At 38.4% G+C, this 26649-nt stretch overlaps 1 protein-coding gene across 1 annotated transcript; it reads right to left on the minus strand.

Moving 5' to 3' along the window:
• Positions 1 to 2842: 2842 nt before the first annotated feature.
• Positions 2843 to 12195, minus strand: MSL2 (MSL complex subunit 2). Its single transcript, XM_053709752.1, has 2 exons — positions 11009 to 12195; positions 2843 to 4943 (listed from the first exon to the last, which is right to left on the minus strand). Exons 1-2 carry the CDS (start codon positions 11148 to 11150, stop codon positions 3343 to 3345), a joined length of 1743 nt encoding a protein of 580 aa, XP_053565727.1. The 5' UTR covers positions 11151 to 12195; the 3' UTR covers positions 2843 to 3342.
• Positions 12196 to 26649: the final 14454 nt, after the last annotated feature.

Raw genomic sequence — 26649 nt, forward strand, 5'->3', positions numbered from 1 at the left:
AAAGATTGCAAGAAAATGGGGGGGAAAAAATAAAAAAAATCGATGAGGAGTAAAATTACATGCACTATCTGAATCATTAAAGAAAAAAAAAATTGGGTTTAGGGAATTTATAGAATTACAAGCTTATCCACACTCAACTTGCAAAACTTGGTTCTTGCAAAGAGTGGTTTAAAAAAAAAAAAAAAAAAAAAAAAGTTTTAGTTCATGCACACCTGATCAATATAGTTGTGTTTTTGTCAAGCATGCAGCCATGTACAAAAGCTTTTAATGCTACCACTGCCAGAACTTCCAGAGTCCCAGCAATAGACAGGAACAATGAAGGTTCTGCACCAAAACAGCTACACAAATATATGCTTGTTCTATCTAGGGAAGTACTTAGTTGTGTAAAACCAAGCAATGCATCATAATACCAGTGACATTACTACATCACCTACACACAATGTGCATGTGATACTTGCTTCTACTGAATTCATACAGCCTTCTGAAGGCCCAGTGACAAAATGACGGGTTAGAGAACATGTGGCTGTATTATTTCAGTTTAATGTCCCTTTAATAGATCTACTGCTCACTGTTCCTCTAATGTGAACATATCTTAAAGAACACAAAATCCACACCATGGATAAAAAAGTCGTTGAAATTTATAACTGGAACGTAGTTTGTTGCTTGAGTGACATCACTTTTTTTGGGGGGGGGGGGGTGAATATTATTTACACGAAAACAGTTTAATTTGAGACTCTCTGTATGATCCTTTTGCATTAGATTACAATATATAAAAGTGCTTTTGAAGACCGTGGGGATTAAGTATCACTTCTAAATATAATGGAAAGATTATTTATGTAAAATGTAATACATAAAAATGTTATGTTCGTGTAGTTGAAATAAAAGGAGATTGCTTCTCATGTCCCATAGGAGCCAAAGAACATTGCCAATGGTAGAAAATACTGCATAAAAAGCATACTGCATGACATCTGAACTGAAATCTCATTTTAAAGACCTTTATACAATATATTTCTTACGCTTTAGAATTCCAACACAAGCAAGGTGTTTGTAAGAACAGGAACAAAAGGATATTTGGAATATAATGACTTATCCACATTACTATATTTTCACTGCAAGTCTCCAGATCTGCGTCAGAAAAACATTTGTTAACGGATATAGAAAAGATGCTATCCGTAGTTTCATGCACATGACTCCTGCACACCTTGAATCAAGTTAGACTAAAACATTTTATCATATGACTTGACTGACTTATCACACAGAAAAGGGGTACAGAAGTCAAAAGTGTTAAATCACATTTCTGATAATGCATTTAAAAAAAAACATTTTAAACATTAATTCTCAAAATAAAATCAGACACTAAACACATGACACATGTATGTGGGACTTATTGTTCAGCAGATTTTCCCATCCAGTCAGATCACAAATTATATGGAAAAAGAAATAATTTGCAATGCTTAAAAAAAATGCACTGTTAAAATACATGCCAGAAAATGACAAGAGCTCTGTCCCTTACAGAGTATTTGGACTTTGTTATGTGATGTACTCTTTATAAACTACAATGTACCAGTTGAAATTTAAAATGTGTAAGTTTCCACAACTATAAAGCCACGGAATGATTAAAAAAAAAAAAAAAAAAAAAAAAAACTATTTAAAAACGCACACTGAAATTCTGGAAAACATGACCTAGATAGACTAATTTGAAGTAACAGCCAGTTCAAAAACCCAATACATCAGGATATATAATCATATTGATGTATTTCATGGTAAAGGAACCTTAATGGTATATTCATTTTTTAACTAAAATTGATTATGTTAGTATCCAATGATTACAACTGGGTTTAATATAACAGGCATAAAACACACACTATAAAGAAACTATTTGAGATAGAGAATTATATATATATATATATATATATATATATATATATATATATATATATATATATATATATATATATATATATATATATATATATATATCTCAATTTATGTGAGGTTATAGTAAATGTGCCTGTACTACCTATTTCTTCATATGAGTTTACTGAGACGAGACAACACTGTCCTTTTGAATCAACTAAATCACCATTTAAGGAAGTAAAATAATGCTGCAAAAATGGATATTACCAAACTTTAAATCAAATGACCATTAGACCATATAAAATATTTGGCTGCATAAAGCTTTAAATAGAAAAGGTTTCTTGTATTGAGAATTTTTTTCTTTTTTTAAAGATACCACTCCTTCCATTTCCAACTTCGCTTTTATCTTTTTATAAGTGAACTACTGAATACCAGAAATGGATGGAATTCTTGTGTGCACAGCTAGTGTCGAAGAAGAAACTATGGGGCTAATATTTATAGCAGCTAAGCAACTGTAATCAAACACGCATGCATACTCGTTCACAGATAGAAATCACATTATCTTTCTACTGCACAACTATATGTACATACATAGCTGTGCAAGATGTCTGAGACATTGTTTAGAGTATGCACTGACTTGATATGAGTGCCTACAGGTGTTTGTTTTTTTGTTTTGGACAATCAAATGTGATGTCACCTCTACAACTGTTCCAAAGAGACTGGGTGATCATCTGTAAAATTACTTTAAAAAGATTATTTTTAATCTTAACTATCCATTATAAACATATTAATGGCTTTATGCAACCAAATATTTTGACTGGGGGTATTATTACATTTCAGAACTCAGAAGTATAATTTTCTTCCTCATCTCTCCATCATATACACTCTTCTACTGGGTCATGGCAAGTTTAAACATTAAAATGTTAGCAATCCTAGAGTCTGAATGTCAGGGGGGGGAGAGAAACAAACAAACAAAAAAACTATGTACTCTCATATGTACTTTAGTAGTTAAAATATTCATAAAAGAATAAATTGGGTGCCATATTTGCTTTATATAGTTTTTAAGCAACAAGTTCAACCTAACTAAACCACTTTTTAAACAGGCTGGACATCTTGTTTGAGCATAACATAGGACAGGATACAAGAGGTTATTTGTGTCTGCTATTCTTGCCAAAGATCAATTTCTATAAATCAGGTGCATCATAAAATTGAACTCTCATAACAACCCTCTAACTGAAGTCGAGGAAACAGACATACAGATTTTCGGGTTACAATTTCTCTTACCAACAGTGTCCCTTGTCCCATTCCCGCAGCTCCCTCCCTTCCCACCCACCACAAACATGAACACATAACTTAGCAATAAACACACTTGATACAAGTGATCTATATGCAGAAGCTCCGGCAAGTTAACCAAACAGAACCATAGCTGCCTTAAAAATGCAGCCATTCACCAGCCCAATGAAAGCTGGAAAATAGCTGGCCCATTTAACAGTCAAACCTCAAGTCTATAGCTTCATCTAGGCTTTTGTCATCATGGGGACTGGCAGCTAAAAATGTTGCTACAGGAGAACCTGTGACATTAATAACATTGGCGCTTGTGCTGGCACTGCGTACTGCAATGCTTGTCACATTAATGCCCAAAGTAAGCCTGGTTTGCTCCAGAGCCTTCTCTGGTACTGCAAATGCCTCTAGCTTCTTCTCCCCATTTGCCATATATGAGTTTTGGCAGCCACGGCATATGCAGTCTAGGCAGGCTTTGCGATTTGAGTAACAAGGGCAACGCTGGCCTCGGCATGTAAGAACACTTGGATTTTGAGTAGCACGTCCACATTTGCAGCCTTTTTTCTCCTGTGGCTTCTTATAAACAGTTTTGGTTGGACTCCCAGGCATTATGTTATTGCTGGGTATTTTTTCCTTCACCTTGTCTTTCGTTTTCAGTAATGTAGGTTTGGATTTTGGATGAGATTTTTTGGGTCCATGCTCTGGGTTCTTTTTTAGAGCTTTATTTGACAACAAAATATTTTTGCCGATTTTCGGTGAACTGCCACCATTTGGGAGAGTAGCCATAGGCTGTAGAAAATGTCTGTTATCCCTTGTAAATAACATGGGAGTAGGGGCACCAAGTGTAGGTCCCAGGATAATGCTGGAGATGGGAAGTGGCAGGACCTTCTCGCTATCGCTCTCAGAACGTGAACGCTTACGGTTTGTTTTAACCATTTTCAAGGTGGCAGCTGCGCAAGAGAGCCCACGTGATGAAGAGTGGCTGTCTGAGAGCAATAAAGTGTGCGAAAGGGGCTGAGGACAGAGGTCGAGGAAAGGTCCATTAGAAACAGTGGTTTCCATACTGTGCTGCAAATCACAGTCACTGACCTCTGCACCAGACACAGTCTCTAAGCTTTGGAGAACTTCCTCAACACTAAGCAATAATGGCCCACCACTTTTTAGGTCATCACTATAGCCACAGATGTCAAGTCCTGCTGCACATAACTCACTAGTGGAGACAGGATCGCAAACCGTCTCTAAGCTTTCAGAAAGGTCTTCTGTTTTTATGTCAACAGCTGAGCAGCACAGGTCTATAGGACTTGGGCTTTCAGGGGAATGGATATTTACAGCAATTTCAGTTTCAGATAACCCATTGCAATTTGGTAAGCCATTAGCTACTGTGCATTCCGTATCAATTTCTGGTGCAGCCTGAGGAATCTGACAAATATTTACCTCAGATTCTGTAGCAGGTTCTGAGTTAGATGGTAACGGAGAATGGGATGGGCACAGTGGTGAAGGGGGTTCTGAAGAAGTTCCTTGTTCCTCTTCAGGTGGAGAATCTTCAGGCAGAAAGGCCAAAATGTCTGCAGAACATTCTACAGTATTAATTATATCTTGTGCAAGAGGTGTCTGTGTAATATACTCGCACAGCTTTTTGTAGCAGCTCACCAGTATGCTCAACTGTTTGTTCTCTTCAAACTGATCATAGTCCTTGCACCAGCTGCAGGAGGGTTTCATCATCATCTTTTTACCCTTGCAATGCTTGCACACATAATGCTGACATGTAGAATTGGTTGGAGCAATGGGGTCTTCAAGCAAATTTCCTGAGGGGGGGGGAAAAAAAAACATTTTTTTAAAATAGTTGAAGATGTTACAGATTATTGGAAAAGGACAGAAAACCAAACACTGCTAATGGTTTATTTACAAAAGTTTTATATAGAATTCTCACAATATAATCTGACATTGGTCATCATGTGTGATTATGGTCCCTTTTTTAGCTTTACAATTCGAAGTACACATTTTAGACTTTCAGAAATCTATTTCAAGACCTGTTAAAGTGTTGGGCCACTAAAGTCAAAATTAAAGTTTCATGACTAATCAAGCGATTTAAAATAAAATTCCAATATACTTCCATTATTTCAAATGTACACATTTACAGAGGCTCCCGCTCTTACTGAGCATGCGCAAAAGTGCACTAAAATAAATACATTTTGCGGATTGACTGATGCCGTTACATAATACAGGGAGAGGGAAAATTGGACTTACTTTGAAGTAAGAGCTATTGTGTTGTCTTTATTATGCATTTGTCAATTATTTAATTTTACTGTATTTAGTGGTCCTTTATTTACTTGGCCCCCTGTTGGTGTTTTAACAAAGTTAAAAGGATATGAAACCCAAAAATTCTCATGATTCAGACAGAGTATACAATTTTAAAAGTTTCTAATTTACTTATATTATCAATTGTGCCTTGTTCTCATGTTATTCTTTGCTGAAGAGATATCTAGATAGGTAGCGTGCACATGTTTGGAGCAGTACATGACAGGAAATAGTGGTCAGCTATGCTCTTGCTAATGTATAACATTGTTGCAAAACTGCTGCCATATAGTAATGCAGACACGTGCACACCCTAAACTTACCTTCCTACTTTTCAACAAAAGATAATACTGAGAAAACAAAGAATTTGATCATAGAAGTAAAAAGTATTTGTTTTTTTAAATACATGCTCTGAGCAAAAAAATAATGTAGTACTGCTAAAGCAAATAGATAAGAACACAAAACGTGCATAAAGAAATACTCTGTACAGCACAAGTTCACATTGATTTTTTGAATGTGAACTGTACAAAATGAAAGCGCATAAGCTGATAAACATAACATGTTAATAAACTTTGCACACACTTAAACTAGGGGAAGCTGCAAGGGTAAAAAGTCAGCTATATTTTCCCCAAATGTTACCACCGGCGTACTAAAGCCACACATGAAAAAGCCTAGTAGCACTGTATATTGTAAAGCATGTAAGCTTCTCTGCCATCATCAACACAAACCTGAAAACAAATCAAATCTGTTCAACCACAGTTTGGTATTGTGGCCAAACCATAGCAAGATTTGAGAACGTACATAGGCTTAAAGTGAAGGTCTATTTTGACAAATTAGTGCCCGGTTTTTAATAAACCCATAAAAACAAGGGCACTTTAATTCATCAAAATTGACATTTCACGGTTTTCTTAAAAAAAAACAAAAAAAAAAAAAAAAAAAAAAAAAAAACTTACCTTTTAATCCTGAATGCTGCTTCAGCGATTCCCACGGCCGTCGGAAACCTCTGCAGACGTCAGAAATGACGAATCAGGCTTCCTCCAATCACAGCTTCCCCCCCCCCCGGGGGAATCTTGGCCTGATGAAACTATGTGATTGGAGGAAGCCGGATTTGTAATTTTGGACCCGTGAAGACGGCTTGCGACGGGCGGAGGAAGTGCTGGGGCGGCTGCCTGGATAAAATGGTAAGTTTTTGAAGAAAACAGTGAAATGTCAATTTTGAATAAAGTGCCCTTGTTTTTAATAGGTTTATTAAAAACCAGGCATTAATTCATCAAAATGGACCTTAACTTTAACACATTGTTTGCTAAATTGTTTTTCAGTTCCCAAACAATCCCGTAATTTGCCTTAAGAGGAGACAATCTGGACTTGCTACGGGAGAAGAAAAGGTTTGCCACTTTTTTGTGCAAAATTAGCATTGTTTGCTGTAATTTTATCACCTGTAATTAGTTCAATTATGGACATAGGTAGGTTGGTTAGCACTGTGAAATTTGCAATGTCCCAAGTCTAAGAAACTGAACAGCCGCAATTTTCATAGTTAAAACGAACAAAAAGAGTCCAATTTAAAGGGACATCCCAGCCAAAATGGGAATGCACATGTGTGCATTTCAGTTTTGAGTAGAAGCATTTTTGCATTATACATGTATTAGCAAAATAGCTTCAGTTTCAAAAGTGTATTTAGGTATGCTATGTGCACCAGCATTTTAAACATAGGACTTACTCAGAGTGCCTAAGATGATTATATTATCTGCTAATTATTACATCCGTTAATGCTGACATGATACAAGCCCCAGTGGCAATTTGAGCAGCTGCAGTATTTAAAATGCTGATGCACTCAGAATATCTAGTTATGCTTCACATACACAGAAAAATATCAACACAAACAAACAGTGATAACTTTTACTAGAAGCATTTCTGCCATTACATGTATATAGCAAATATGTCTGTATTCAAAGATGTCATTTATCTATGTGCATTTAAATTTTGACTGGAACATCCCTTTAAAACTTTGATTCAGATAAAAGAAAGTGGAAGTGTATCTTAAATTACATTCTCTAATAAATGTACTTAATTCCCTTGGTATCCTTTGTTGAAAGGGATACCTCAGTAGGCTCAGTAGCAGCAATGCTCCTACATACATAGGCCTTGTATCATTAGCTCACCAGATATGTTCAGCTCAGTCCCAGTAGTGCACTGCTGTTCTAGGGCAAATTAACCCTTTGCAGAGATTAAACTTTTATTACTTTTATATAAGAGCATTTTAACACGTCTCTTTATTAGAGAATATTTAATGTCCCTTTAACAATACGGGTATTCTAATTCATATAAATACACATACACCATAAAAATGTAAAAATGGAGGGTGACAAAAGTACTTTGAGGAATCTAATGCCTAGAACATTGGTTTTCAAAGTATGAGGCAGGGGCTCTCCAGGGAAGCGCCAGAGCAAGGGGATGCGCGGGAGCAGCGACACTTTGCACTATCCTATGAAATAACAAGCAGCAACTGACTTTTGGAGAACACAGAAATAAAAATTAAGAGCCAACAACAACACTTGGCCTTTTGTGGTGGGATAAGACAAAAGGACTGGATGTAGATGGAAGAAACGCAGCACTGAGGTTGAAGTTGCTTAGACACTGTGTTGCTTTTGTTGTCCTGATCAGTAATCTGTGTGAGTATAGCAGAATTCAGCCTGAGAGCCAGGTGAAACCAGGATTAGATGTAAATTCCCCCAAATTAAACATTAAATATTACAATTGTCTTGAAAGAGAAAAATTAAAGTAAAATCTATTATTGGGGGTATAAGTGTTGTCTTGGTAAATGTTGTTAGAGGGAAGGCCCACCGCCTAAGACTTTGAAAACTCCTGGCCTAGAACAAAATGAAATAGTAGTGAGAATGTGTGTAAAACCTATGTCTCCCCCCCCCCCCCCCCCAAACTATTTAAAACTCTGCACTAGAATTTTTTAGCATACATAAATAAGTGGTTATAGTAGTTAAATGCAGGGCTTTAGTAACTCAAAGCTCCTTGAATTTTACTTTTTTATATTCTGCATATACTACATTCAAAACACACTTGCCAGGCTTTCCTGAAAATTGAGTAGAAGTATTTTTATTATTCTTGCTGGCTCCTTAATTCAAAATATGTCAACCCCTGGTTTAATCAACGAAGATGAAGAAACTCAGGCTAACATTTCTCTTACATATTCTGTACCAACTCCAATGTATATATTGTTATTATTGTGATGGTTGGTATTTTTACACTGGAGGAGAGGATACCAGACTGCAGAATGAGTATTGCTCGCTGTACATTCCTCCTGAGTGTAGCATGCTTTTAGCTGTATAAAAACAGGCTAATGATGCACATGTCAACAAGGAGGAGGGACAATCAAGGCCAATGAGATACCAGGGTGCGACTATAAGAGGAGGAAACAAGCATATTGTGGCAGCAGAGGGAAGGAGTAAGAGAGCTCTGAATGCTCAAAGCTAAGACCGTTAAATAGGTTGGACCTATATTAAAGATACAACCACCATGGCCTGCATTACAGTATAACTAAATTATTAAAATACTGTTTATGAATCACTTTGCTAACTATAAAGATGGGGCCTTAAGAAACTAGAACAGAGAATGCTTTTAGGGCATAACTTACATAGGAATTAAGCAAATTGCATCACTTCAGCATGATTTCCTGACACACTGACTTTTTAAAATCGTAGACTATTTTTACATAGAATGTGCAAATTAATGAAAATGGATAACATGCATGGCATAAATTTGTTTTTATCAGATGAGTGAGCAAACAAAATCATTTGTTGCAGGTATTGAAAACAATTAGGAGAATCATAAATTAGAATTTTCAGCTGGGATTTACAGCCAAATTAAATATATTGATTGAAATACTTGAATAATATACTTTGAAGTGTTTATATTACAAGTTGCGCAGTACTTACATCAAGCCAATTATGCAACCACTAAGTTTAATTTATAGCAAACTAAATTAGGTATTGACAAATGTATACCCAAATAAGAGTGATGGACATGGTATACAAACTTGTTTTTGTGGGTTGTTCTACTTAAAGGGATACTAAACCCAAATACTTTTCTCTTTCATGATTCAGATAGAGCATGCAATTTTAAGCAACTTTCTAATTTACGGCTATTATCAATTTCTTTGGTCTCTTGCTATTTTTTTTTTTTTTTTTTTTTTTAAAAGAAGGCATCAATATTTTTGGTATAGCACACTAGGCAGCACTTAATTGTGGGTGCATTTAGCCAACAATCAGCAAGCACAACCCAGGTTGTGAATAAAAAAATTGTCCGGCTTCTAAACTTACATTCTTGCTTTTCAAATAAAGATAGCAAGAGAATGAAGAAAAATAGGAGTAAATTAGAAAGTTGCTTAAAAATGCATTGAATCATGAAAGAAAAAAATGTGGGTTCAGTTTCCCCATTAAATTCAGAAAAGCCTCAATATTTTGGATGGATTGATTCTAATTTGTATTTATATTTACCTGTCAAATATTTTCTTATTCACTCAGTGCTGTCAAACTGCATCATGTTGCAAAAATTAAAGTGATAGTAAATCCTAGCGTTTGTGAAACACTAGGTTTACTTTTGGAACAAATAAAGGGGACTTTCAGTCATGAAGTAGAAAATACTTTATGCCGAAAGCTCCTTTATTTATTTGTTTGCAGCGTTCATCGCACTGAGCTGCTAAGGCTGCCCACTGAAAAAAGCTATTTGTCCGAGGCGCGACGTTTCCACCTCTTAGTCAATAGCCGTGCAGGAAATCCGGTGCCATGCTGGATTTCCTGCACAGCTATTGGCTAAGAGGTTGAAACGTCACCTCTCAGGCAAATAGCGTTCTGCTGTGGCCTGCCTTAGCAGCTCAGTGCGGCGAACGCTGTAAACAAATAAAGGAGCCCATAAAGTATTTTCTACTTCATGACCAAAAGTCCCCTTTATTTTTTCCAATGGTAAACCTAGCGTTTCACAAACGCTAGGATGTGCCATCACTTTAAACTTTCATTATTCTGACAGCATGCAATTTTAATTTGCTTTCCATTTAGTTTTATCAAAAATTACTTTGCTCACTTGGTATCCTTTGTTGAAATTAATTTCTAGGTAGGCTGAACAGCAAAGCACTGCTGGTAGCTGATTGATGGCTACACAAGCCTCTTGTCATTGGTTCTACCATCTGTGTTCATATAACTCCCAGTAGTTCATTGATGCTCTAAAGCAGACTTTAGCTGTGAGTAACCCATTTGCATTAAATAGCAAATAGTGCAATAATAAAATATTATAACACTGAGCATTTATTTATGTCCCTTTAATCTCAACTATCACCTGACAACAGATATGAAAGAAATCATGTTAGGATCCTAAGCTAGAAAATGTTAAATTTGAGATACTTAAAAGTATTAGCATAAAAGCTACATTATACTTAGTAGAGCTGGTTAGTGCTTAGCTTTGTGTCCACCCCTGCTTATCAGCACTGTCAGGATACTGTAAACTGATGGGCGGATATACGGCTGCTATTGGAGGAGTAGCATGTATTACCCCCTGCCCAAGCTCTCACCGCACACACAGCAGGACAGGGCCTGCCTGAAGAAGGGGAGCATTTTGCAGATCTCGGCCGAGGCCTGTGGATCCTCGGGGTGATAGTTCAGCACCAAGCGGCTCGCTGAGATGTACAGGGAGGTGGCATTCACCGGGTTCATTGCCGACTCTTCAAGCCGCGGGCTCCAGCATAGAGAAAAGAGCTATTTGGGATTTATAATTGTTAAACATCCATGGGGTAACGATAAGATCCAAATGCGCAAGGTGCCCAACCTCGTGTCCCACGGGGGACGAGAATACAAAAATCCCACCAGGCGCACACAAAGAGCAATACACAAATGTAACCAGATATCAGCTGTCCTCTGAGGGAAGCCGTCTTTTCATCTCCACACACCGGACCAGATACATTCACCCTCCCCCTCTCCAAAATCCAGGATCCCTCTCTTGCAATCCAGTCTATGAGGGAGGGGAGGACGCCGCAGCTCACATACCCCCCGCCCGGCTTATCCTCGGTTCATTGTGTAGGGGTGCTGGGGGGTTCTCCAGTCCCCCCCGGTCTATACAAGGATGCTGTGTTTATACAATGGGAGGGGGCGTCTTCATTCTCAGGATAGAAGCAGCCGGGGCTCACATGTCCGGCATAGGGAACTCAATGATGAGGATCCGTATCCATGGTAAAAAAAAAGACAGGACCAACAGTCAAGTGTAGGGATAGCAGTATCTTCAGCCTGGCGGGGTTGTGCTGCCACTTTAGACCGTGGTTCGGCTAAGGCCTCAACGCTTTTATTCACTTCCCTGGGCTTTCATGGTATTTTCACTCCGGGTGTCAGGTTTTTCGTACCGGTCACTCCCCCAGGAAGACAAGCAAATATGACAGGAAGCGAAGCCTGAGTTCCGGCCTTTCACAGATCTCAGTAGCGCTGCACTTTGAGGCCGCACCACACTGACCTGGGCCTTTTAGCTCTGTAAATTCTCACAGCGCAGCCTTTTCACTAGTGAACGGTCGTCTCTCTAATTCTGGGTTCTGCATTCAATATTCGTGAGAGAGATATATTTCTCTATGGCCTTGTCACGGTCTCTCTGTCGCCCCCGATATACTGGAAATGGGGGGTGGCGGGGTTGTCGCGCACGCGCCTTGGCTCTCTTTTCGGTCAGGTCTCGCGCCCAGACGCGCGTGCCCTGCTGGCGGGAAGATAGGACCGAGCTGTCTGTGAGATAAATACCTCGGCATGCGCACCTTCACGTGCACCCGCAAACTCGATGAATGACAGGAAAAGGAGTGGGCGTGACACAGCTAAAAGCTTGTGTTGCTGGTTACGCACGCGCTATAAGTGACATAAACATAATGAGTTTTGGTTTGTGATATTTTTGTGCGCAACTGCAGGATGGTTCCCCTAATATTATGAAAACTATCACGCACGCGTGTTGTACTTGGCTATTACGTGATTGCAGACAGCGAGCGCGATTTAAATCTATATAAATGAATACTAAATACCCTATTACGGAAGCTAAACTCGGCTCTTGAACGGCCGATGCGTTGCTAGGTTACAACGGAAATTGTAATTTAGCAGTTTTCATGGTTTAATTGCTGGAGTCCCATAGCATATTTTGCTTTAATACATACAAATAAAGCTTGCGTACATTTGAAAAAAAACTGCCTGGTTCCACTTTTCTACCCAGCTTATTTTTGTTTCTGGTGACTTGTACAATTATTCTATCTGATCACAGGTTTTGGGCAATTCATTTTTATATTTTTTGTTCTGTGGATTGTGCTTCCTATCTTCTGGTTTTGTTTTTTTCCTTGTTGCTTACTTTTTATTTTTTTTATATGTTTTGCGATTATTCTTTTTTTTTAGGTTGAAACCATTGATTATATGCCTTTTTACAGCACTTATCTCATAAGTTTACATACCCTGGCAGAATTTATGATTTTTCTGGCCATTTTTCAGAGAATATGAATGATAACACAAAAACCTTTCTTTCACTCATGGTTAGTGTTTGACTGAAGCCATTTATTATCAATCAACTGTGTTTACTATTTTTTAAAATCATAATGACATTAGAAACTACCCAAATGATCCTGATCAAAAGTTTACAATACCCAGTTCTCAATACCATGTATTGCCCCCTTTGACATCAATGACAGCTTGAAGTCTTTTGTGGATGAGGCTCTTTATCTTCTCAGATGGTAAAGCTGCCCATTCTTCCTGGCGAAAAGACTCAAGTTCCTGTAAATTCTTGGGCTGTCTTGCATGAACTGTACATTTGAGATCTCCCAAGAGTTGCTCAATGATATTGAGGTCAGGAGACTGAGATGGCCACTCCAGAACCTTCTCTTTATTCTGCTGTAGCCAATGACTGGTCGACTTGGCCTTGTGTTTAGGATCATTGTCATGTTGGAATGTCCAAGTACGTCCCATGCGCAGCTTCCGGGCTGATGAATGCAAATTTTCCTCCAGTATTTTTTGATAACATACTGCATTAATCTTGCCATCAATTCTGACCAAATTTCCTGTGCCTTTGTAGCTCACACATCCCCAAAACATCAGCGATCCACCTCCCTGTTTCACAGTAGGAATGGTGTACCTTTCATCTTAGGCCTTGTTGACTCCTCTCCAAATGTAGCGTTTATGGTTGTGGCCAAAAAGCTCAATTTTGGTCTCATCACTCCAAATGACTTTGTGCCAGAAGGTTTGAGGCTTGTCTCTGTGCTGTTTGGCGTATTTTAAGCGGGATACTTTGTGGTATTTGCGTAGTAATGACTTTCTTCTGGTGACTCGACCATGCAGCCCATCTTTCTTCAAGTGCCTCCTTATTGTGCATCTTGAAACAGCCACACCACAAGTTTTCAGAGAGTCCTGTATTTCACCTATAGTTATTTGTGGGTTTTTCTTTGCATCCCGAACAATTTTCCTGGCGGTTGTTGCTGAAATTTTAGTTGGTCTACCTGACCGTGGTTTGGTTTCAACAGAACCCCTCATTTTCCACTTCTTGCTTAGAGTTTGAACACTGCTGATTGGCATTCTTAATTCCTTGGATATCTTTTTTTTATCCCTTTCCTGTTTTATACAGTTCAACTACCTTTTCCCACAGATCCTTTGACAATTATTTTGCTTTCCCCATGACTCAGAATCTAGAAACGTCAGTGCAGCACTGGATGAAAGCTGCAAGGGTCTGTCAGGAGTCCAGAAACTCATTGACCTTTTATATACACACACACTAATTACAAGCAAACAGATCACAGGTGAGGATGGTTACCTTTAATAGCCATTCAAACCCCTTTGTGTCAACTTGTGTGCTTGTTATCAGGCCAAAATCACCAGGGTATGTAAACTTTTGCTAAGGGTCATTTGGGTAGTTTCTGTTGTCATGATTTTAAAAAGAGTAAACACAGTTGATTGATAATAAATGGCTTCAGCCAAACACTAACCATGAGTGAAAGAAAAGTTTTTGTATTATTCATATTCTCTGAAAAATGGCCAATAAATCATAAATTCTGCCATGGTATGTAAAATTATGAGCACAACTGTATATCTGTGAAATCACACTGAAAAATCTGATTATGCAAACTGCTCCCTAATTGATCACCCAAGACCAGAAATCTGCATTAAATTAATATTTGTCATATCACATTAAAAACACTTGTTTATGAATAATGTTAACCTTCGATATACAGAATTAAGGGACACAATTGCATGCTAATTTGTAGAGTGTGTAATTTCAGCACTATTGACAAAGCAGTTTAAACACATAGTTAAAATATTGCTCAGGAGCCACAAAACACTGCCAAAACAGACACTGAGCCAATTAGCAGCAGATGTATGAAAGCTGTGTTAAATTATTGCTCAGGAACTTCAGAGCACAGTTGGTTTCGATATAGCTGCTGATCTTATCAGCAGCTGAAGTTTCACAGCTGAGCTGTAAAGCTGATGATTGACTGACTGGCTGTTTCCAGTGCTCTACAGATCCTGAGCAGTACTTTAGGGGTCAAACCATCTCAAGTTGTCCAACATAGGTTGCTTTTTTTTTTAAGAAGATTTTTTATTGAAGTTTCAAAAAGCACAAAGAATACAAGCTAGAACATTTGCCCAATCATAAAATTATCATTAGAGTACAACATAAAAATTGTGACTCCTATTATATCTGTTAGGCTAGTAGAGGAATAACTGAACTACATATCAAGTTAAGTCATACACTTTAAGCACTCACAGAAATAAACATAACCATAGTAATACAGTAAAGCTAGCCCGATCATATAGAAATCTATGTTGAGTCTAAGGGGGTGTCAGATATATGCTTGGGCGAACTGAGATGAAACTTCATTTTATATTTTACTAATTGTAGTCTGGTCTCCACATCTCTAAGTTGAATAAGATGAGAATTTCTGCGATGATGTGGGGAGTTAGCTTTTAGAGTGACCATAAGTAGGTCGTAGAGAACTGGAAGGAAGAGGGATTACAGTGGGCAAGAGCCACTCAAGTAATGGGAGGGGGAGGGAAGGGGGAGGAGAAAGCAGGGGGGGCGGAGCTCACTTTGGTGAGGTTGCAGTATGGGTTAGTTTGTAAATCTATGTATGCCGTATATATACAATGCAGTGGCTAAGATAGGGAACTATAGGGGCATCTTATGCGCTGTATGTATCTATAGGGCTAGGGCACATACATCATTGGAAGCTGGGGGAAGGGAGAGCAGAACATTCTATGTACCCCCTAAGTGAAGTTGTGTTGTAGTTGGAGTGATGGGACACCATATACGGATACATATAAAACTAGCATATAAACAATTTCACCAAATGCAGGAACATTAGATCATAATACAGGAGGATCAAACATAGTAGAATTCTGATGAAAAATAAAAACTATAACGAACTATGAAATTAGAAAATGAGGCCATTACAGTATGCAAAACAGACGGTATATATGAATGTGATTGAAACCTTTATCCGACCTCAGTATTGAACAGGCCCGAGGAGGGTACAGGGGATTGTAGCTACTGTAATCGAGGATGTTAAAGAGGAGACGGATATGATAGGCATAGCTATATACTAATAGTGCTTTAAACATGTTAGTAGCGAGGTGGAGGGGAGGTATAACTATATTAGAGTAATTAGTTCTACAATGAAGGGAGATAGGTAATATGGAATAATATAGGCCTAATAGAGAAATACAAAGATCTCTGCAGGTAGAGATAATTAAATGTATCAGACAAAGAGGGACAATAACAACACATCTGAATGTGTCTAGAAGTGGCCCATAAATGGCATACATTGTGGCTAGTGAGAGATATAATATCAAAGAAAAAACCTATAATAATAGTACATAGTAACATTAACTTGTGCATAATAATAGTGCATGAAAAGTTTGCTAAGGAAGAGCTTACTAAGATTGTATTTAAAAGGCATAAATACAAGATAACTAGCCCGGCAAATATATATTTAGGCTATTAACTTATTATCTTTTCCTCCTACTGCTATGAGGTAAAGCAGGTCGCGGTATGTAGGGAAACTTAACTATGGATTAGGCATTTTGACATATGAAATAGAAGGTATATCTATATATCTAATAAGAGGTGTGATGAAATTTTACCGGTAGGTCTTAGGCTGCTCAACTATGGAGTATTGGAGGCTAAATATTCATATTAGGTCTAGTAAGCTGAAGTATACTTTAATAGTACAATAGGGGATTGTCCCCACATGTAGGGAAAAGGTAGGGTCATAGATAGATCAAAGTATAATCCAAAAACAGCTTTACAAAAAACCTGCTTGGGTACAGTATGAACAACTTAAGTTGAGGTAGGCAGTGAGAAGGGTCCTTATAACATGTGACAGGAGGAGATGTGCATATGTGTCTATATTGCAGCTAAAAGCTAATAGTATGTTTAGACATGATTCGGAAGAATATTACACACGAGGGAAAGTCTCTAAGAGAGATGCACACGTTAGTAGCAGGGTGGTAAATAAAGTGAATCTGCAAATATCTCGTGTCATATAGGTGGTTAGCAAAAATTGTGAGTTTTCCCTAGTAGGGCATAATTGTGTAGACCCAGCCTATAAGTTTAAATAAACATGAAAAATTACATGAACAAAACTATTAGAAACGCTTGCCTACAGAGGATGTTACCATGGGGTACATAACTAAGTCTAAATTGTAAACACAGATTAAGCTATTATGCCAGTATAAATAAAACATTATACTATAGATACATGTACAAGAATATATGCTTCTCCATAACAGTGCAGCAACTAACTAGTGTTATAGTATTAAACATACCTGTACCGTTAATAAAGAACATATCAACCTACTATATTGGCCAATTGCTATACACGTTATTACCTCATTGAACAAGGCATGCAAACTACAATAATGAAGCTAGTTCACAGAGATCTCTCAACTAGAAGTAATGGAGGCTTAAACAGGATATATGAGACTAAAAACACCCTATATAGAGCCACCACTACGTTATGTTAACATCGGTCTACTACTTCCTGATACTGTTAGAGAACCTGAGGGTTGTGAGGCATAGAGTCACTGCATCACAGACTAACCTTATTACCATCACAATATGTAAGAGCGTTTTTAATGGATTGGGATTGGACCAAGAAAGTTTTAAATAAGCTGAGAAGGACCATGCAGTCGCAGCTATAGAAGTGTGTTGGCACCTGAATAGGGTACAATTATATCCCCTGACGTTATTAATCCTATTGTGTCCATAAAAAACAAGAAATACAGTGTAAGCAAATATTATTAAACTTAAACCAAAAAGAAAACCGAGTAGAGCTGGAAGTTCTTTCCCTGTATGGGGAGTAGCAACACAGTTTAGCCAATACCCAGTCTATGTGGAACGCTTCCCAAGCAAAAGAAAGGGAGTTGAAGTCGTCCATGTCTAGACTGTTTTCCCAGGACAGTGTCAGGACGGTGGGTTGCAAAAAAGAAAATCAGGGCTGTCTTAAGCAGGTTAGCGGTGTCTCCTACCTCCTTCACTAATACATGGATCAAACTGGTGATTCCTGCGGTAGCACTTAAGCCTACTCCAGGGATGAGGTGTTGACGCAGAGCTGATCCGTCAGCCATGCGGGTATGTTTAGTAGAAACCGGGACCTGCGCCCCTCCTCTAAGGCCAGTCACCTTGATAATGCTGGTCGCTGTTCTGGGTATGTGGTAAGGAGATGAGATCTCTCTCAGACATGTCGGGCTCTCAGTGTGCAGCGGCTTACCCGGTGGCTCTGTGGTGCGGTAAAACTGCTCAGAATACTCCGAGCAGCAGAGCTGAGTCTCAGAGTGGATCAGTCCAGATGAGGCTGCTGTATAGTGCTCCCGATCACCGAGGGCTGGTATGTCTCTCTGTGGGTCTGTGAATAGATCCTTCAAGTCATGGCTAGGAGTGAGTCCGTCAGCGGAGCTTGCAGTGTCCACGAGAGTGCTGTGTAGAGGAAGTTGGGCTGTAGTCTCCAATGCCTTTTGATTTACTACCTGATGGGGTAGCATTACAGCCAGCTTAGCTAAAATGTCAGTTAGATCATTCTTTAACTCCCGATAGTAAGTTTGAAGAGCTTGCTCCGTTATATCCTCCCATCTATTCACTGCTTCCATGCTGGTTCAAAATGGCGACACGCGCCCTGATAGTGAGCGTGGCGCCGATTTTAGGAGCTGTTCTCTCAAAGAGCTCACCGTTAGATCTCTCTGTGCATAGATATCAATGCAGACTCGATAAGGGTCTGTTGTAGTGTATGAAAAGAGGTTTTCTATTTAGTAAAAATACCACTGTATATGGTTATAGATGAGGAGCTCCAGAAATGTGCATCCGATCGCTTTGCTAGTTAGCTCCGCCCCCCAGGTTGCTTTTTTTATTAAATGATTACCTCTATGTGTTGGTATTGCAAAACCACAATTTTTTAATTTTACTTAGTTTAACCATGACAGCTATCTTGGTGCACAAAAAAATTTGGTTACACTGATGTTTACGGAAACCTCAATATCTCAGTTTAGGATAGCGTTGCCACCGCCCCGGTATCGCTGGGACAGCCCCGGTCTGAGACTGTCCCGTGTCCTGGAACTACCCTCAAATGCCCCTGGCACAGCAAGCAGCAGTGAGCACACATTAAAAAAAAAAAAAAAACTTAGCTGGCCAGGGGTAATTCACATTAAGCAGGGTTACTAAAACCTGGGGTGGAATCTGGAGGAGAGACAGAGGAGTGTAATGTGGGGGGGGAGGGTTGAGGAGGGGATTAGTCACGTGCTGCAGTCTGCCTCCTCCCACCCAGTCCCTGACTACTGGCTGCTCAGAGAAGAGACTGAAGATTTATCTAGAATCATCACCAGTGTGATTCTAGTCAACAGAAGAGAGAAGTAGAGAGTTGTCAGGTGGTGCGGTGGCCGTGGCGCAGGCACAAAGTACGATCGCTCAACTTGAATTCTTCCGTCTAATTTCTGCCTAACTGCTGGCTGTGTCTGCTGTTTTTTCTTGGTATGGTCATTGGGTGGCCCCACAAGCTGGATGCCAAATTGACTTTTAGGGTCAATTTATAATGGGAAAGGTTTCGGGTCTCAGTCCTAAAAAATTTTTTTAGGATGGACTTAGTATAGTGTGCAAGCTGATGATTTCAGGTTTGAGGCTTTTGTTAATTGCGAGAGTGCAATTTTGTAATATTTCCCCTTGTTTTCAGGTTGATTATCTCTGGTGGGGGACTAGATATGAACCTGAAATTGTGTTTGAGATTCCAATGATTACAGAGCTAGGACTAGTGGAAATCTGTAGAAAAGCCTATTTTATTCATGGGTTTTGAGAAATGGCAAGATGTAATATAAGTAATAAAAATGTTCAGCATGCACACTATTACCTAGGTACCTCCTAAAAAATTTTTAGGGCTGAGACTCAAACCCTTCCCATTATAAATTGACTCTAAATGAGGAATTTTCAGCGATTTTCATCATTACATAAGGATTTAAGTTCTAAGTCTAAGGATCAAGAATGTGCAAAATGTTTATATATGTAAAAGGTACCTTCTCATGTGATCTAGAGATCAGTTTTTGTTCCAATGAGCTAGGACCATCCTGAGCGGAGATATTTGAGATCTGTATAGGCAAAATTTGTAGTGTCCCATGACACAAAGATGACTGCCGTGGTTAAACCAAGTAAAATAAAAAACGGGTGCAATATCATTACATACAGGTAATCACTCAAAAATGATTAGGAAAATTAAAAAGTCAAGCAACCAACTTTACAATTATTGGACCACTATAATGTTCCTTAAAAATATGTTCCAAAATCAGATAGTTTTGTAAAATATATATTTATCAAAGGTGTATAAAATCAGAATGATTTTTTTCAGAATATACCAATTTTTTAGAATGAGAATATACAACTTTGTGTTAGATTTTCAATTAACAAACAGGAAAAAAATATTTTTGTTTTATACTTACACCGAACCACACAATGGGGCATATTTATCAAGGTCTAGCAGACCTGATCCGACACTACGGATCAGGTCCGCCAGACCTCGCTGAATAAGGCGAGCAATACGCTCTCCGTATTCAGCATTGCACCAGCAGCTCACAAGAGCTGCTGGTGCAACGCCGTCCCCTGCAGACCCGCGGCCAATAGGCCGCCAGCAGGGGGGTGTCAATCAACTCGATCGGGTTGTATTGTGGCGATGTGTGTCCGCTTGCTCAGAGCAGGCGGACAGGTTATGGAGCAGCGGTCTTTGTGATTGCTGCTTCATAACTGCTGTTTCTGGCGAGTCTGAAGACTCGCCAGAAACAGGGGCCATCAAGCTCCATACGGAGCTTGTTAAATAGAGCCCTAAATATTTATTTAATGAAAAAAGAAAGAAAAAAAAAATTTGCACAGGTTTGATTCAAAAAATTTAAACTAAGCCAATTTCATAGTTATAATTAACTCATAACTGGTTACATAAGTGTGGACAAATAATCTGCTATCTGCAGAAATATTCACAAGCATGAAAATGAAAGGGATAGGACAGTCAAAATTAAACTTTCAAGAATCAGAGCATGCAATTTTAAGACACCTTTAAAATAATTTCTATTTTCAAATGTGCTTTGTTCTCTTGGTATCCATTGTTGAAAATTAATATGAACATATCCTATACTAGTGGGAGCTAGCTGGTGATTAGTGCCTACATACATTTGTCTCTTGTGATTGGCTAACTAGATGTGTTCAGCTAGCTGCCAGTAGTGCAATGCTGTTCCTTCAGCAAGGGATAACAAGAGAATGAAGCATATTTGATAATAAAAGTAAATTTGAAAGTTGTTAAAAAATGTATGTACTATCCAAATCATGAATTTTTGTGGGGAGTTTCCTGTCCTTTTAAGCAAGAGCTCCTATCCCAGGAGCCAAATTATCATTACTTAGGTATCTTAAAATGAAAACACCTATTGCAAAATATTAAACAGTGTAAGTCCTACAAGCCAGGAGCTAAGTTAATATTACTGTTACTTATACAAAAGGTGCCTCTGATTTACCCCTAGTTTTTAACGCTTAAAGGGATATGAAACCCACTTTTTTTCTTTCATAATTCAGATAGAGCATGCAATTTTAAGCAACTTTCTAATTTACTTCTATTATCAATATTTCTTCGTTCTCTTGGTATGCTTTGTTGAATGAGCATCAATGCACTACTGGTTGCTGACTGAACATACAGGGGCACGATCCGATATAGATCGCAGTTTGAGGCGCAAGCGAGGGAACCCACGTCGCCCGCAGTTTCAGCTCGCAACTCGAGCCATCCAATATGCAGCGCCGTCACTTGCTAAAGTAGCGCAAGTCTCACAAACCAGCGATGTCCAGAAATCTGCGTAAGTACAGATTTTTGGAGTCGCCAGTGACTTGCGCCACGTTAGAAACTGCCGGCGCCTATAAAACCTGACTAAAGTCTAAATCACCCGCACTGTCTAACACGCCTCCTAAACATAGCCCGACACGTCTAACACGCCTCCCTAACATAGCCCGACACATCTAACCCTCTATCCGCTATCCCCCCTCACTATCCTAACAATAAAAAAGCTATTAACCCCTAAACCGCCGCTCCCGTACCCCGCCGCAACCTAATAAAGTTATTAACCCCTAAACCGTCGCTCCCGTACCCCCCTGCCAGCTATATTATATCTATAACCCCCTAAAGTGAGCCCCTAACACCGCCGCCATCTATATTAAAATTATTAACCCCTAATGTAAGCCCCTTACACCGCCGCCATCTCTATTAAAATGATTAACCACTAATTTAATCTACCTACCCCGCCGCCAGCTATATTATCTATATTAACCCTAAGTATATTATAGTTAATATAGGTATTACATTATATATATTAACTATATTAACCCTAATTATATTAGGGTTAATATAGTTAATATAGTTACTATAGTATTTATATTAACTATATTAACTCTATCTAACCCTAACACCCCTAACTAAATTTATATTAAATTAATCTAATTCATTTATAAACTAAAATATTCCTATTTAAATCTAAATACTTACCTATAAAATAAACCCTAAGATAGCTACAATATAATTAATAATTACATTGTAGCTATGTTAGGGTTAATATTTATTTTACAGGTAAATTGTTAATTATTTTAACTAGGTATAATAGCTATTAAATAGTTATTAACTATTTAATATCTACCTAGTTAAAATAATTACCCAATTACCTGTAAAATAAATCCTAACCTAAGTTACAAATACACCTACACTATCAATAAATTAAATAAACTACAAACATCTATCTAAAAATACAATTAAATTAACTAAACTAAATTACAAAAAAAAACAAACACTAAATTACAAAAAATAAAAAAAAGATTACAAGATTTTTAAGCTAATTACACCTATTCTAAGCCCCCTAATAAAATAATAAACCCCCAAAATAAAAAAAATTCCCTGCCCTATTCTAAATTAAAAAAATTTCAAAGCTCTTTACCTTACCAGCCCTTAAAAGGGCCTTTTGTGGGGCATGCCCCAAAGAATTCAGCTCTTTTGCATACAAATACAATACCCCCCCCCATTACAACCCACCACCCACATACCCCTATTCTAAAACCACCCAAACCCCCCTTAAAAAAGCCTAACACTACCCCCCTGAAGATCTCCCTACCTTGTCTTCACCACACCGGGCCGAACTCCTGATCCGATCCGGGCGATGTCTTCCTCCAAGCGGCAAAGAAGAATTCTTCCTCCGGCGACGTCTCCAAGCGGCAGCAAAGTCTTCATTCTTCCGGCGGCATCTTCAATCTTCTTTCTTCGCTCCGCCGCCGCGGAGCATCCATCCCGGACGACGACTGAACGACGAATGAGGTACTTTTAAATGACGTCATCCAAGATGGCGTCCGCCAAATTCCGATTGGCTGATAGGATTCTATCAGCCAATCGGAATTAAGTTAGAAAAATCTGATTGGCTGATTGAATCAGCCAATCAGATTCAAGTTCAATCCGATTGGCTGATCCAATCAGCCAATCAGATTGAGCTTGCATTCTATTGGCTGTTCCGATCAGCCAATAGAATGCGAGCTCAATCTGATTGGCTGATTGGATCAGCCAATCGGATTGAACTTGAATCTGATTGGCTGATTCAATCAGCCAATCAGATTTTTCTAACTTAATTCCGATTGGCTGATAGAATCCTATCAGCCAATCGGAATTCGGCGGACGCCATCTTGGATGACGTCATTTAAAGGTACCTCATTCGTCGTTCAGTCGTCGTCCGGGATGGATGCTCCGCGGCGGCAGAGCGAAGAAAGAAGATTGAAGATGCCGCCGGAAGAATGAAGACTTTGCTGCCGCTTGGAGGAAGACGTCGCCGGAGGAAGAATTCTTCTTTGCCGCTTGGAGGAAGACATCGCCGGAGGAAGAATTCTTCTTTGCCGCTTGGAGGAAGACATCGCCCGGATCGGATCAGGAGTTCGGCCCGGTGTGGTGAAGACAAGGTAGGGAGATCTTCAGGGGGGTAGTGTTAGGCTTTTTTAAGGGGGGTTTGGGTGGTTTAGAATAGGGGTATGTGGGTGGTGGGTTGTAATGGGGGGGGGTATTGTATTTGTATGCAAAAGAGCTGAATTCTTTGGGGCATGCCCCACAAAAGGCCCTTTTAAGGGCTGGTAAGGTAAAGAGCTTTGAAATTTTTTTAATTTAGAATAGGGCAGGGAATTTTTTTTATTTTGGGGGTTTATTATTTTATTAGGGGGCTTAGAATAGGTGTAATTAGCTTAAAAATCTTGTAATCTTTTTTTTATTTTTTGTAATTTAGTGTTTGTTTTTTTTTGTCATTTAGTTTAGTTAATTTAATTGTATTTTTAGATAGATGTTTGTAGTTTATTTAATTTATTGATAGTGTAGGTGTATTTGTAACTTAGGTTAGGATTTATTTTACAGGTAATTGGGTAATTATTTTAACTAGGTAGATATTAAATAGTTAATAACTATTTAATAGCTATTATACCTAGTTAAAATAATTAACAATTTACCTGTAAAATAAAAATTAACCCTAACATAGCTACAATGTAATTATTAATTATATTGTAGCTATCTTAGGGTTTATTTTATAGGTAAGTATTTAGATTTAAATAGGAATATTTTAGTTTATAAATGAATTAGATTAATTTAATATAAATTTAGTTAGGGGTGTTAGGGTTAGATAGAGTTAATATAGTTAATATTAATACTATAGTAACTATATTAACTATATTAACCCTAATATAATTAGGGTTAATATAGTTAATATATATAATGTAATACCTATATTAACTATAATATACTTAGGGTTAATATAGATAATATAGCTGGCGGCGGGGTAGGTAGATTAAATTAGGGGTTAATCATTTTAATAGAGATGGCGGTGGTGTAAGGGGCTTACATTAGGGGTTAATAATATTAATATAGCTGGCGGCGGTATAGGGGGATTAGATTAGGGGTTAATAATTTTTATATAGGTGGCGGCGGTGTAAGGAGTCAGATTAGGGGATAGATAAGGTAGATGACAGCGGTGTAAGGGGTTCTAATTAGGGGATAGATAAGATAGATGGCGGCGGTTTTAGGGGCTCACAGTAGGGGGTTAGTTTATGTAGATGGCGGCGGAGTCCGGGAGCGGCGGTTTAGGGGTTAATAACTTTATTAGGGATTTCGGGGGGGGATCGCGGTTGACAGGTAGATAGACATTGCGCATGCGTTAGATGTTAGGTTTATTTTAGAAGATCGCGGTTGACAGGGAGATAGACATTGCGCATGCGTTAGGTATTAGGTTTATTTTAGCAGCCAGTTTAGGGAGTTATGGGGCTCCAATAGTCAGCGTAAGGCTTCTTACGGCTGCTCTTTGTGGCGAGGTGAAAATGGAGTAAGTTTTCTCCATTTTCGCCACGTAAGTCCTTACGCTGCATATTGGATACCAAACTGCGCTGGTTTGGTATACCTGCCTATAGCCCAAAAAACTACGGGCGACGTAACTTCTAGGTTACGCCGTATATGTGATACCAAACCCGTGCAAATATTGGCGTCGCCGGCTTTTGCGGGCGACGATTTTTATCGGATGGACCCCAATGTGAGCCAATGGCAACCAGTAAATATATGCAGCCACCAATCAGCAGCTAGAACCTAGATTCTTTGCTGCTCCTGAGTTTTCATAGATAAACCTTTTAGCAAAGGATAACAAGAGAAGGAAGCAAAATAAATAATTAAATAGGAAAGTTGTTTAAAATTCTATTCTCTATGTGAATCATAGGTTTCATGTCCCTTTACGATAGATTCATATTCAAATTGTCATACTTACTAGAATTAACGTTTTGTTACGCTATTAATAGCACCACAATGCCTAAATCCTACTAAGTTTGCCTTTCAAACAATTATTTAAAGGAATTTGCAGGCAAACATAAAAATCTAGTTAGTGCAGTCCCTGACTTAACCTGATTGGTTAAAATGTTGTATTAGATTTGTTTTAAAGTATTCAGTAATGAGTAATAAAATATGTTTATGCTTTAGGATCATTTCATTATCAAAATATGTAGCTGATAATTAGGAAGATTTACATAAAAAATGTCCCTTTAAGACTCAAATATAAGTAAAAAAAATGAGGAACCATTTCGTATATATTAGATTTCTTTCTATTAATACATCTTCAGATATGCAAGTGAATGCACACTATGAAATAGTTTTCAAAGTTGGCAGAACTACTTTTATTTTGAAATCTTTTTTTTATTAGCATTTTTATAATCATAATGCGCTTGAAGGGGTTGCACTTATATTATGAGTTGAAAGTAAACTGTTAAAATTGCATGCTCTATCTGAATCACAAAAGAAAACAATTGTGTTTAGTGTCCCTATAAGTATTTGTGTTTTACTGTATATGTACTTTACATGTTTCACATTCCAATGTTCTTCACTTACAGGTAGGGCTGCCATCGGGGTGACAGTGGGTACTACAGCATAGTGCTAATTGAGCATGGGAAATGTTATTACAAGGAGTAAAGTATTTGCATTTGAGAGGATTTCTGAGTGTGCACTAAACCACTATACACATTCGGCTAGATTACGAGTCTTGCGTTAGGCTTAAAAAGCAGCGTTGACCGGTCCCAACGCTGCTTTTTAACGCCCGCTGGTATTACGAGTCTTGCAGGTACAGGTGTACCGCTCACTTTTTTGGCCAGACTCGGAAATACCGC

This window comes from Bombina bombina, chromosome 4 (genome assembly GCF_027579735.1).
Source record: "Bombina bombina isolate aBomBom1 chromosome 4, aBomBom1.pri, whole genome shotgun sequence".
Taxonomy (NCBI): domain Eukaryota; kingdom Metazoa; phylum Chordata; class Amphibia; order Anura; family Bombinatoridae; genus Bombina; species Bombina bombina.

Coding starts and splice junctions, on each gene's coding strand:
- MSL2 (XM_053709752.1), bottom strand. CDS start 11,150: ATGAACCCGGTGAATGCCACCTCCCTGTACATCTCAGCGAGCCGCTTG. Junction 4,944..11,008: donor CCTGTCCTGCTGTGTGTGCG/GTGAGAGCTTGG, acceptor CCCCCCCCTCAG/GAAATTTGCTTGAAGACCCC.